Below are 14,008 nucleotides of genomic sequence, written 5' to 3'. Positions count from 1 at the left end.
TTTGAGTGTTGACACACGTGTAACTGCTAAAGCTGACTGAAGTGCATTTATCAACAAGCCCTTCGTTTGTAATGAAAGTTCAGAACCAGTTCTCAGCATCGTACCTTAGTGAGTACATTTATGTTACAATACCTCCTACATAGAAGATGCGTGTTTCAATTTAGCCCGCAACACCTTCACAACGCTGGCGTCCCAGAACCACCTCCCTCCTCACCTTCCCTCAGCACTGATCAGAGCTGCACTCGCCTACACCATCCTGCGCCCACACTTACACCAGTCTTGTTCACAGCATAACACCCAGTAATTTCTGTCCTCACTACTGGCTTCAGCGACAGCACCGGGGAAACGGGAAAGTGATCACCAGTGTGAGATCGTATAGAAACTTTTGGATTGTTTTTTTCTGCAGGAATTTCTCAAGAAAGAATTCAGTGAGGAGAATATCTTGTTCTGGCAGGCCTGTGAATACTTCAGTCATGTCCCTGCAACTGATAAAAAGCAGGTAAGTCCACACTATGCAGCTACAGATGCAGTAACAGCTTTATGCTTTGTATACTGTGGTCCACCATGAACTGACAGATCATGACGTAGTTTATTAAATAAATTACAGGTTTAAAATGACTCAGTTGTTTCATTAGAAATCATTTTTGATGCCTAAAGGGATCCAGAAGAAAATAAAACACAATTTTCTGTTCAAATATGTTTTTGACTTTCTCTCATATTTATCTTGTGACCCCATGTATGGATTGCGACACCCTGGTTTGAAACCACTGCTTTACAGCACAGTAATATAGTCACTGTTGGGGCTAAACACAAAGAATCAATCCACATAAGATGACACTTTGATCAATTAAATGTGTGAAAAATATAATTAGATCAAAAGACGTGCTGACATAACTTACTGCAGTTGTTTTTGTAATTCGGCATCTCCAACCCTCCTTCCCCGCAGCTGTCCCAGAGAGCAGGAGAGATCTACAACAGCTTCCTGTCCAGCAAGGCCACCATGCCGGTCAACATCGACAGCCAAGCCCAGCTGGCTGATGACGTCCTCACCTCGCCTCGGCCCGACATGTTCAAGACCCAGCAGCTACAGGTAGAAAACAGGCAGTGGTTCAGTTTGTTTATTAAGACACCACAATCTGTTGGTTGATAAATAATGTTAAATGTCCTCAGTTATTCCAATATTTCACGTCTTTGATTAATGCATTGCCTTCTTTCAGTTTAATTATTGAGTCGTTCCATGTGAAAACTGCAGATCAAGACATTTTTAGTCAGAATTATTAGAAGGCCTTCTGTGTGCAGTAGGGGGTTTTGTTCTCATCTAGCCTTTAGTCACTGCACAAGCATATTGGGTTTTTTTGGTGGCCATCTGGGTTTGTTTACGAAAGGGCTCTGAGGCTTTACCAGAGAGATAAACACAAACTGGCATACACCCACAGAGAATCTAGAGCATACTGTACACACAGGCACATAGACATGCAGGCAAAGATCTGTATATTTTCAGCTTGCGCACAAGCATGATAAAATGTTAACTGTTAGGACACCTGTCATAACATCAGCTGTAACCATATGTTAACACTAGCAGTTTTGTCCGTCTTGTGTCTGTCTGTTTCATTTTCTCCTCCTCACTCCCTAATTTTTGATGCCTCCTGCCTTTTTAGCTTCTCGCGTCTTCCTCTCATTTTTTCTTCCTCACTTTCACGAACACTCATTCTTTATGTCTCATCATTTTTAAACTTACAATCTTTCTCCACGTCGCCAGATCTTCAACCTGATGAAGTTTGACAGCTATTCACGATTCCTCAAGTCCTCCCTTTACCAGGAGTGTATGCGTGCTGAGGTGGATGGTCAGCCCTTGCCGGACCCCTACCAGATCCCCTGCAGTCCTGCGCCGTCCAAACACAGCGCCAGCTCTGACCGCTCCACCCTTTCCACACCGAAAAAGGTAACACCAGAGATTTAAACTTTTAAGGGGAGAGGTGATGGAAATATATGGGTGATCATCAGCTCAGCGTGACAGGTTAATTTCATATTATTTGTCTTTCATCACACAGGAGGCCAGAAAGCAGAGGTCAGGGAGGTCGCTGAATGAAGACAGCAGAGATGAAAGCGCTGACAAGAAACGTGGGATCTTCTTCTCCTGGTCCCGCAACAGGAGCTTTGGAAAGGGTCCAAAGAAGAAGGAAATTGGAGACATTAACCTCGGTAGGAAATTAGTTAACAAGCCTGTTGCTTTTTTGTTTTTAGAGAGATCCCCACTGTTTAAAGCTTTTGCAACACACAAACTTCCAAAGTGCTGAAGTATCTTTGAACACAACACCAGATCACAGCCAGCTCCGGGGTTGCCATGAGCTACATGCAGGGGAGGCATGTAGAAACACAGCTGCCCTGCAGTGATCAAAGTGTCCCCACACACACACACACACACACACACACACACACACACACAGATTACTGGTACACTGGCAAAAACATACTTGTTGCAACTCTGGCATTTTAACACAGTTGACAGAATATTATTCACAAAGATCCAGTGTTAAAAAGGTGGCAAAACATCAACAGGTGGTTGATATGGTGACATGAAACTTTTATTTCAACTGTCAGGTCATTTTCAGTTCTTAATCTTTGGGAAATACATTAATCATGGCCATTCCTTATTTGTTTGTTTGGAAATATCCTCTGAAAGCACAAGTAGCCATACAAGTATACAAGAATGTTGTAGTACAGATGTTGTCTCAGTCATCATGTGATCTTCCTTTCTTGCTAAATTTAAGCTAATATGCATTTCACACTGGTGCTATCAGATACACATCTCTCTTTGAATGTAGCTGCACTCAAATTGAATCAAACATCCACTGTTTACTCGCCTATCTTTGATGACATACACCCTCTTGCCTGCCAAGATTTTGCGGTGGCAACTACGATCATAAATCAAAAGCATTGTTATTAGTCACGCTATAGCTTAACACTGCTTTGGTGTTACATCTCCTAAGCGTCATTTCATGTGAGTAGCTGCGCTTGTATTTCTTATCTGCATCAGCTCATCCTCTGTGCTGTTTTGTGCAGACTACTGGGGCAGTAATGGGCGGAGGGAGTCCCAGGGCTCCTTGTCGTCCGGTACCAGCCTGGAGATGGCCACTTCCTGCTCTGCTGGCAAGATTGAGGTAAGATTCCTCTGGACAGATCACCATGGCAACACAGAGCCCAGTGTCTGGTAAAGCCATCATAATCGGCCTGAGTTGTTTTTACTTGTCAGCCCACTCATATTTTGTTTATAGATGGAACAAATCAGAGGGTAAAGAAAAACTGCAGCTACAACTGAATCTGTGTAACCCTTCACTTTTTTGCAAATTAACTCTTTGAAAACTCTGATTTTTATTGTTTTTTTTTTTACCTCCTGTCCTTAGTCTGATAATCGCCACTCAGTCGGAGTCTGGGAACGCTCCCCTAAACACTGCAGTGTGATTCTGCCCAACGGCTCCTGCTCCTCTATCACTCTTCGGCCCGGCGCCTCCATTAGGGATGTCCTCCAAGATCTCTGTCACAACATCAGCGTCAACATCGCAGCCGTCGACCTCTTCCTGGTGGGAGGGGAGAAGGTGAGGGAGGCGGATGTTGCCAACAAATTACTGACAAATGCCTGGAACATCTGCTGCTAATAGATCAGGAAGCAGAGCACTGCTGCAAGCACCTCTTGAATGAGTTGACTTAGTTCTCTGTTTATTATAAATCAAACTTTGGTAAATACAGTACGACTGCACCACGAGTCATTGTGAAAATTTAACTGGAAAAATCTGAGGTCAACTAAAAGGGATTGAAGCGATCACAGAGGATTTAAGTGGAGAATGTTCCTCCTGTGTTTGTTACTATGTAAAGATGTTCCAGTACACAGTCTGGGCGTGTTATTGGTGATTTATGTGTAGTTTTATGCTTTTTCCTTCATAGCCTTTGGTGTTGGACCAAGACTGCATGACCCTCAGCTCACGAGACCTGAGACTGGAGAAGCGGACCTTGTTTAGGTATGAACAATCAATTAAACTTCCACCGGATATCTCAATTTAATTTGAATTCCACATTTCCGGCCTATGCAGTGATATTCATTTTTTCTCTTTGTCTGCTCTCAGATTGGACCTGGTACCCATTAACCGCTCAGTGGGCCTGAAAGCCAAACCTACCAAACCAGTCACAGAGGTCCTACGTCCCGTGGTGGCCAAATACGGCCTCCACCTCAGCGATCTTGTGGCCAAAATAGTAAGTCGTCCCCGGTGACTACAATGCCTTAATGCGTTTGAAGCTCCTGTGTGTCCAGAGAGAGAGAGAGAGCAGCGTGTGACAGTGCCACAGGGTGGAGTATCATGGTTAGGGGAGGGAAGCGACCGCATCCTTTTCCATCTCTACACGGTGGTTAGCACTCTGACTCAGCCCAGCCTCTGAAGATGGAGCACCAGGGCTATAATTAAGAATGACGACACTCCTCAAACATGCCGACTCTTTACTCCTCCCCTAAACCCCTGCCAGATGATATTTTAGTCCTGTGGGTTTCCAGGCATTATAACTGTATTATACAGTAGACCAGAGCTGGAACGCACTTTGTAAATTAAGCAAACGCTCACACAAGATATATTAAACTGCAACATGTGTACACTCAAGTGAGGATACTCGCATGTTCATCATCTTAATTGTGTTTTGTTTTAGAGCGGAGAATCTGAGCCTTTGGATCTGGGTGCCCCTATATCCAGTCTGGACGGCCTGCGAGTTGTGTTAGAGCGAGCAGACCCAGCTTCAGGGAAAGGTACGACCATCATACACACTGTAACCCAGTGTTTAATACCAGATTGTCCTCCTTCCTCCTCGTCTGTTTCTCAGACGGATTAATTTTTCATTCATCTCTCTCTTTCTCTGTTTCAAGCAGACAAATCCAAGTCTTCCTCCCTAAAAGGCCACCCTCCCACCAGAAGTTTCTCTGCAACAGTGAGTACCCACAAGATCTTCAGTCTCATTCAACATTGTGCTAAAAAGTCCAGATGTGGTGTTGTGTCCTTTTCTATTGCTGCGCTGCTTCTGCAACATTCAGTATCGTTTAATAGGGGCCCACATTAATCTTTATTAACATTTAGCCAATGCTAAGCCATCATTTGGTGTTTATTTCCTGTTTTTTGTTTGTGTGTGTGTGTGTGTATGTGTGTGTGTTATTCTTTGCTGGCTGCGGCTGACTCACTCACTCACATTTTTCCTGCGCTCTAGTTATTTTGCACCATACGTAGGCAGATCATACTTGGTCTAGATACTAGCAAGGTCAGTAAAGGCAACAGAAGCAACAGATGGTCCAGTCTCATCTTTACATGAAGGTCTCAGTAAATCTGGACAACTCTGCTCAGTAGGGTGCTTGGCAGCTCATGCTTAGCCCTCCCCCTTACGACCCCCCTCACCCTCCCCATCCCTCCATCCCCTAACAGAGTGCATTGTTATTGTTGCATCTGCAGGGAGATGAGAGGTCAACACCAAAGGACTTTTCTGTGAGAGCAAGTGGACCAGACTCAGCACTCCCAGGGGAAAAGAGAAAACAGAAAAAGATTAATATAGATGAAGCTGAAGGTAAATCCCCCTTTTCCTTCTTTCTCTCTCTTTTTTTTTCACTTGTGGTGGATTTCTTAGCTTTGCTTTGCCTCAGGACTAACTGATATCTTTGGCAGCTCTGGAGGGTTATTTTCTCTGTCAGGTGTGAGGCTGCTGCGCTGCATGTTAAACCCAACTAATCCTTTTCTTCCAGATACTCAACTATTTGGAAAGTTTAAGCGAGGGAACTTGTTTGATCTGTTTTGCAGAATTCTTTGAGCTGCTGAGCCGGGCACAGAGCACCCGAGCCAACGACCAGCGCGGACTCCTGAGCAAAGAAGACCTGGTGCTTCCCGACTTCCTGCGTCTGATCCCGCCCACCTCCTCCTGTTCTGTCTCCTCCGACTTGGCCTGCTCCACCCCCGACTCCCTGAAACAGAGCCGAGAGAACGGCATATCCTCGCGGGGGCCCCTCACCTCCAGCCTTCGCTCTGAGAGCCTGGATTCCTCCCTCAGCTCCAGTGCCAATGGACACTCCGGAACCAGGCGGTGCCTGCTGCCCCCTCCCCGCCACCCGACTTTCGGCACCCACCTGTCCCCCATCCCGCGGCCCTTGGACACCCGGCCGAGCCTCCGCACCGTGGAGGAGGACGCCCACACCGACCTGACGCTCGTGGGTGAGGGCGACATCAGCAGCCCCAACAGCACGTTGCTGCCTCCGTCACCGTCCCCCATGCCGTCCTTTGAGATCAGCCTGCCTGAAGCCAACTTCACCCCGCCACCACCCTGCTCCCAGTCTCAAGACGCAGGTGGAGAGGGAAAATCAAGTTCAGGTATTTCTACAGTGTAATAAACCAGTGCTCCGTGTGTTTGCGTGTGTGTCGTATGTGCATGTGTGCGCTCTCTCCGGTGGTCTAAACCCGACCACCTCCATGATAAAACTCCCTCTACACTGACTCTGATGCACTTTAATGACAAATTGATATTGACTCTTTCTCAGTTTGCCAATCATTTAAACTGATTTGTTTTATTAAACATAGCAAAGCATGTGTGTGATTGATCTTAATTACACTCAGATCATGGTGTAAATAGTGATGTGTATATTTTGTTCAGTGAATAACGTTTACTTGGATGTCACTTCCCACGCCACAAATTGTTGGGTTCGCCATGTGACTGGAATTAAGTTTATTCCAGTGAAATATTTAGAGTTTATTTGTAGGTTTGGGTGCATGAGAATGCTGATGTAACTGATTGCAGAGCTTATGAATATTAATAATATATATGCATAATGCATAGATCAATGATCAATATTTGACAGTACTGTAGTCAGTAAATGTTGTACTGAGGATTCTAATTCAGAGCAACTGAACAACTGAAAGTCATGAGATTAGCAGCTGTGTTTCCTGACATTATGGGTTCATCATGTACAATCAGAAAACAAGTCAGACCCAGGGAATTGTTTTACAGTGTTGGACCTGCAAATGCTAAACAGTCACTACAAAACAAATGCTGTATTCCTCTCCATCCCACCACCTCTAGTTAAGAGCAATTCAACAATGTCGGTGTCAAAAAGCCCCTTTTTTTTCTTACGCAACTCTCTACAACCGGTGAGTCATTAAATGGTGTCAGCTCCTGCTGTAGCAATTTGAGCAATGGTGAAAATAATTAGTCACCGAAGGACAAGTGCTTGTTAGCGCCGGTGACATTGTTGAATTGCCTGTCATTCTTTATCTGGGTCATTCACTCCCTCTCTAGATGCCTGTTGTAGATAATCACTGCCAATAAACTCTGTACCTGTGATTGAGTAGATCTAATAAATGTTAGAATTGGAAATCACTCTCGTCTGTCTTTTTACACGTTTGTGAGCTCAGTTCTCTTTCTCCCTCCTCCTCCTCTTCCTCCTCCTCCGCCGCCACCACCTCTCCTCTCCTCTCCGCCTCCGCATGCCTTCTCCCGTTCTCCTCCAGCTCGGCCTCATTTTGTCTTGTGTCTTCCTGCTCTCATCAGCTCCCACTCTTTTATGTACTTTTCTGTGTGTGTGTGTGTGCTCGTTTTAGGGTGCTGCTTCTTGCTGCGTGTATGTGTGTTGTGCCTCTTGCTCAGACTTCAGTGTGGTGCGTTTGTGCGGTCTCGTTAAACATTGCTCGGTCTACCTGCTTGGTGGTTGGTGTGTTTTGTTTTGTGGTTTTTTTTGTTTACATGGGGGTCACCGCTCTGTCGTGTGTAGCTTTAGTGTGGCTTTGTGGATCTCCTGAGTCTGTTGAACTTGTGTTTTCAAAGCTTGCTGGAGTGTTAGTTCATTCTGTATGGAGTGCAAGATCATTATCATGTCCTGCAGATGGATTTCATTTTCTATTTCCCGGCTTGACTTGTCATTGTTCCCATTTCTCCGCTGTGTATGTTTCAAAGATTTTATGGTAAACAGTCAAGTGGTGAATTGATCTGTGGTGTTGGTTTCCTCTACAGTGGATGTGAATCTGTGAGAATCCCTCTGCTGTGTGTGTGTGTGTGTGTGTGTGTGTGTGTGTGTGTGTTCGAATATCCAATTAGAGACAACACATTTTGATTCTGGCTTTAAAGAAAATCCCAGGAAGCCTTTTTTGAAACCCTGTGAACTACAGACTAGAGAACTACAGAAAAAGAAGACAATCACACTCAATGTCTTTCCCAACAACAAAGTCTGTAGATGAGCATCTTCTGCTTCAAAGCACTATATCGGGGGGGGGGCTGGATGCGTTCGCTCTCTGACCTTACTGCCTCGCTTTAATAGCCGGCCTTTAATGTAAGGTGATATGTACACAGGATGATGAGGGAGAATCGAAGCCTTTCAGCTCCTCTGCAGGCTCGCTCCTCTTTTTCTGGCTGCTAAGTGCATGAGCCTGATTCTTCCCACCACCGGGCGCCATGGTAACCTTATCCACGAGTTGACTGAGCTGCAGATAGAAACTGTCACTACTGGTTTTCATCTATCTCCCAGCCTATTTCTCTCCGTCTCTCTCCTTGTCCAACTCGCTAAAATAGAAGCGTAGCTATGATTCAGTTCGGACGTATTTTTAACACTGCGTGCTGGGATCTGCAAACATGCAGCAACGCCTTCATTTTACCACTTTTTAATGACTTTATGAAGTTGTTACTTTTGGGTTGGGGGCGGAAAGCCACACTCACAGGCACAATAATATGTTATGGGATGAACACATTCTGAATGAGGATAAATCCATCAGCCCAAACAAGTTAAATAAATATGGTTCATCAATAGTATTTCTCCTCTGTCACTGTCAGTCTGCTTGATCCAGTCACTGCCGACCCTCTCCAGTTTGTGTATTACTGTTAGACTGACGCCCTCTGCTGTTCCAGGGGAACAGATATAATTGCTGCTGATGTGGATCAACATGTTCCTCAATTCAGTTTTATTAAAAGCTCCTTACAACACCAGAAAGTATAAAATACCATATAAGAGGGCAGAATCATGCCAGGCTTTATGACTTATCCTTATATGTGGGGTTGTATGGATGAGTAAGTATAAACATTTGCATCTAAAACGAGTGGCTCCAAGGCGAGTTCTTTAACACCAAGAGTCTTTCTGGCCCATGGTTAGTTTACTGCATTTACTTGGCGTATCAGGTGTAAATTAGCCCCCTGATTGGACTGTAAAAATCTAAACCAGAGGGGCTCTGGTCTGTGTCCAGAGAACCACAACTGCTGCTCCATGTTACCGCAATCATTTCCTTAATCACTGCTGTAATCACTTCGCCCTGTCTGGCAAGCATCAGGTCTGTAGGGATTAGGACATCCACTAGGGGGTGACATCACACAGTGTAACTCCATTCATATGCTACTGGTTTGAACTCCAATACATGGATGATTTGGTTTCTGGCCTCTTCATAAATTAGGGCTAAATGTTGTTTTTAAATGACTTTGGATGAATAATAAGCAGTAAATTGTAGCAAAGATTAAACTGATTATTTCCTTTTCCTCTCATTTTAATCCAGAGGAAAGGTTTGGCCCCTACACAGAAGATTAAAGGATTCCTCAAAATAAGTGAGGTATCTTTCCTATAGTCGGGGTATCGCCAGAAAAGTGCTCTGTAATGATTCAGTTTCAGCAGTGAGCACCTGAGGCGCCATATGGCTCGGTCTTCCCTCCGGCCCTTTGCGCCGTCTTCCTCCTCGTGTTCCTGCGTTGGCTCTCAAAGCTGGCAGCAGCTGACCCCGGGCCAGCCTTATCACCCATCTGGCAGTCAGGGGAGGACTTGACGCAGATTTTTGGCAGTCGACTTCAGCGAGGACCGTGGCTGTGTCTGTTCCGGCGTGGCATGGCCTGTCTCAGCTCCCCTCGCTGCTGCTGCTGCTGCTGTCGCCATGACTCGCCGCAGGAGACACGGCCACGTTAAATGGATATGTCGAGAAGTAATTTTTTTTACACGATAAGGCAGAGTCAGCTTGAATACTGAAAACATGCATTAGAAAAATCTCTAAGTAAAAGACCAGAGGGAAAACACATCCATTCTAGTGAGGCGCTGCCTTGCAGATAAGGGAAACAGTGATTCATAGAACTTAAATAAAAAAGACTGCATTGGACTCCTTCCAAAGATGTGTGAGCATTCAAAATCAGGAATATGTGAAAAACAAACTCAGAAGTATATAACTCTATCTGTCTCAACATGGTCCTAAGTCATTTATTGTTGCCCTCACAGCAGCAGCGTCCTGGGTTTCCCTTCCTTTTAGCCAGTGCTCTCTGTTGACCCTTGACTGCAATAAGTGGGTACAAAGCAGTGGTTCTTAACTTTTTTTTGGCTTGTGACTGAGGAGGAAACGATTACAAACAAGTCATTAAGTCATTTTCAAGTAAAAAAGACAAATGTTTCCTAGTTTTAGCTTCTTGGTTGTGAGGATTTGCTGCTTTTTTTTATCTTATGCAACAGTAAATGGTGAATCTTTGGGTTTTGGACTGTTGGTCAGTCAAAATATGATATTTAAAGACAGCATCTTGAAAACAAGAAGGTGACATGTCCAGAGACATGCATGTTAGATGAATTGGTGTGAATGTGAATGTGAATGGTTGTTTGTGTCATATATATGTTGGCCCTGCGATGGACTGGTGATCTCTCCAGGGTGTACCCCACCTCTCACCCAGTGTCAGCTGGGATTGGCCTCAAGGATAAGTGGTATAGATCATGGATGGACCAGAAAACAGCAATTATAAACTAATTTTACTGATAAAAGATTGTGTCATCTCTCTCATATTGTCAGTCATCTTGTGAGCCCTCATATCTCCCTCAGGTTGGGATGCACTGGTATAGAGAATGCGTAAATTCATGGCTTCAGAAGAACTAATTTATTCTAATTCAGTAAACTCCAATCCATCAAAATGCGTCATCTAACAGCTCTCTACATACCAACATCAACACATCACATCCTGGGAAAACCCTGTGACGGAAATTTGTGATGATGCAGCACAAGTTCTGACAAGAGGCTGTGAATAATTTCCATTTTAAACTGATGTCGTGACTTTGTCCCAAAGCAAAACTTAGTATCAGGATGCAGCCTTTGACAGTTGCGTTGAAAAGTCCTTGTATTTGCTGTGGTTGTTCACGTTATGCTTGGTCACAGCTTCGGCCCCTATGTTGAGGATGTGTGTAAGGTCAGCTGTTGGAGCTCACAGGCTGTGTTTATATATGTACTGGACAGCAGTGAATCACAGTCAGCCGCGTTAGGAGAGTCTATGTGCTGAAGTGCTGTGTTTGATTCACTCGGGCCTCTGTGTTTAGAGTCTATGGGGCCACAGGGTTCACATGACAAGAGGAGAGTTTATCACTCATCATAACTATATGCCAGCATCCCGGAAACTTCAGCTTTTAGTTCCCCTGAGTGCGCTTGCATAAGAACAGGGGAATGTTAGAGCCCCAATGCCCAACACATTAAATGTGATTTTAATGTTTTAATAAATTGTGGCCGGGGCCTTCTGATGCAGTCATGCAGCTCTGAATAGTTTGAAATTAGACACAGGTGGTAATGTTGAAATATACCACATATGGCAACAAGACAGTGAAATAATATATTTATCCTCATTCAATTCCATTAACTTCTTTCACATGAATTGGCAAGCGAGTTAAGCAAGTTTGAGCGGAAGCAGTTATGTCATCAAGTTTGTCTTGACAACAGCTGTCCAGATTACACAACTATACAATTGTCAGATTACACAGATGCATTAGAACTGATGTGTTCACTCAACTGATGCAGAGTTAAGATGTGTGTGCGCCCACGCACCGGGTGACAAAGTTTCCTTTTCTTAGATCATCTGAAATTTAATATAGTCATGGTCAAGAGCAAAACGAGAGCCATACAAAGGAAATTTGTGAATATTGTGAAATCAGCGCTCAGTCGCCTGCAGGTCCACAAAGTCAAAGACACACAGAGATGAAGTGAAGGCCAAGTGTGATTGGGTTTTTGTATCTATGTTTGGTTGCTGTTATTTAAAAAGATGTTCTTGGCAGCCATATTTAAAATCAATATGGTTTCTCTGGTGTCATTTCATTACCACATGAAATGTGAAAGGGGTCACTTGAAGTCACAAACCCACAAAAAATGATCCAACTCAGTTTCCCAGATTTAGCATTGTTTTGCTAATTGTTTTGGTTTTCCCCGGCTCGCAAGCTCCACTCTCATCAACCCTGTTTCCAGCAGGCAGCTGGCACCAACTGGCTGGCAAAGTTTGCAACTAGCTGATGAAGATGATGGAGAATCTAGTGCCTAAAGAGCCAGGTGTTTTTTTTTTTTCAGAAGTTGGTGGAGACTAAAACAGAAATGAAAGTAGCATCAAATGTCAGTCTTTTACTCATCAAGAGCTGTCTCGAGCAGTGGAAAGCAACAGCTTCACTTCTAGCTCTTTCACTTCTTTTCTTTTACTGAGATTAGCTTTAATGTTGTTAATATCTGCTGATAGGGGGGGGGGGGGTTAAATGTTTGGTTTAGTTTTCTTTCACAGTCATAAATATTCAAGTAGACATCTTAGCTATCTGCGATGCATCATCTATTCTTGAATCTTATGTGTCTTTCTTTTCTCAAATGCACAGAGGGAATAACAGAAACAACTCCCAACACCAAATCGCCTGCCGACAGAGCCGACGCTGCACAGACGACTCAGGAGGTGATGGACGTGGAGGGAGTGCATCTAGAGGAAGGAACACTGGAGACGTCCCAGGGAGAGGACTCTGAACTCAGCCTGAGCTTCCAGGGTTATGTGGCCGAGCTGCGGCAGTGCCAGAGCAAGATGAGGAACGCCCAGATGCCCCAAAACGGCCGCAATCCACCTGAGGGCAAGGACTGCAAGACAGACCTTTACAAGGCCACAATTGTCTAAAGGGAACCCCCACTGCTGCACTTTTCAAGCCTAAGGCACTGTCTTTTCTTCGAGAATTAGTCAAATGATGGGCTGCATGTACAAAGCTGTCAATTTCCACTCCAAAATATCAACATTATGGTGATAGATATTGTATATTTCTTACAGAGTCTGGTGTCTTCTTGTTGATTTTTAGTATTGGTTGTAATTTTGGGACAGTGATATGTGTTTGTTATGGTATAGTTTAATAATTAAGCACAGAGCAATTCTATTATGAGCCATGTTAGACCAAGGATAACTCTGGAATAAGCCTGAAACCCACTTTTGGGTACCATTTTCTAATGAGGCACATTTTACTAATTGTTTAGAAGTTGTAATTAAATTTACTACGAGCCATCGCTTCCTAATAAACCTCAAGTGAGTTACATCAGTGAACAATATGCATCAGCCGAAGGGATTAACCATTAATTAAGCTATTAATTACAGTTTATAAGACAAAAACAACTCAGTGTTCACACACTGGATTTTTCTGCCAGCCTCCTGCCGAGGAATACTATGAGGTTTAGTTGAAAGCTCCAGAAAAATCTTTTAAATGGTTCATTACTAAATGTTGTATTAACTATTTCATAAAAAATATTGATTACAATTAATTAAGCTATAATTTACTACTTATAAATATGTACAACTTCACTCAGTGTCCACTTAGTAGCTTTCTACACTGGTCTTGAGTTTAGTTGAGTTTAGCCGATTTCCAAGATGAAAAATGAACTTTGACTCTTGACTTCATGAAGTGTGCCCTATTAGAAAGTGGTACCGGCTGATGTTGGACCATATGTTAGGCAGGGTTGTGTTTATAGGATCAAAAGGGAGGCAAATCACAATTTTCTTGGATATTTAACCATTTTCTGTTCATATCTTCTTCCTATGTTTTACAGATAATACATGACAATACCTTTACTGCCTGTACTTCCTGCTTCTGTGGTTTTGAGGTTGTCCAAATGTTGAATGATTAAAAAGCTTTAATGGCTATAATTTCAAGAAACCTGATGCCCTTTTCTTTTTTACACTGCACATGATTAATCCTGGTATTTCTGAGACCAGGGAAATCCTCACCATC

The 14,008-nt window shown here is 43.7% G+C and overlaps 1 protein-coding gene across 4 annotated transcripts in view; it reads left to right on the top strand.

Annotated features, from left to right (window-relative positions):
• Positions 1–13,927, top strand: part of rgs12a (regulator of G protein signaling 12a) — a 36,431-nt gene extending 22,504 nt beyond the window's left edge. For 3 of the 4 annotated variants that reach the window (XM_018696431.2, XM_018696435.2, XM_018696434.2), the window contains 13 exons: positions 407–499; positions 947–1,090; positions 1,760–1,942; positions 2,052–2,202; positions 3,064–3,161; positions 3,405–3,596; positions 3,943–4,016; positions 4,122–4,248; positions 4,693–4,789; positions 4,907–4,968; positions 5,481–5,592; positions 5,823–6,386; positions 12,626–13,927. In XM_018696431.2, coding sequence (XP_018551947.1) covers positions 407–499; positions 947–1,090; positions 1,760–1,942; positions 2,052–2,202; positions 3,064–3,161; positions 3,405–3,596; positions 3,943–4,016; positions 4,122–4,248; positions 4,693–4,789; positions 4,907–4,968; positions 5,481–5,592; positions 5,823–6,386; positions 12,626–12,912 — 2,184 coding nt within the window. In that variant the 3' untranslated portion in view covers positions 12,913–13,927. The remainder of the gene's footprint in view (positions 1–406; positions 500–946; positions 1,091–1,759; positions 1,943–2,051; positions 2,203–3,063; positions 3,162–3,404; positions 3,597–3,942; positions 4,017–4,121; positions 4,249–4,692; positions 4,790–4,906; positions 4,969–5,480; positions 5,593–5,822; positions 6,387–12,625) is intronic. The other variant, XM_018696436.2, reaches the window with a different exon arrangement.
• Positions 13,928–14,008: the final 81 nt, after the last annotated feature.

The sequence above is a fragment of the Lates calcarifer genome, linkage group LG14 (assembly GCF_001640805.2).
Source record: "Lates calcarifer isolate ASB-BC8 linkage group LG14, TLL_Latcal_v3, whole genome shotgun sequence".
In the NCBI taxonomy this organism is placed as follows: domain Eukaryota; kingdom Metazoa; phylum Chordata; class Actinopteri; family Centropomidae; genus Lates; species Lates calcarifer.
Note: the sequence above shows the minus strand (reverse complement) of the source record. Positions and strands in the feature narration are given on the sequence as shown.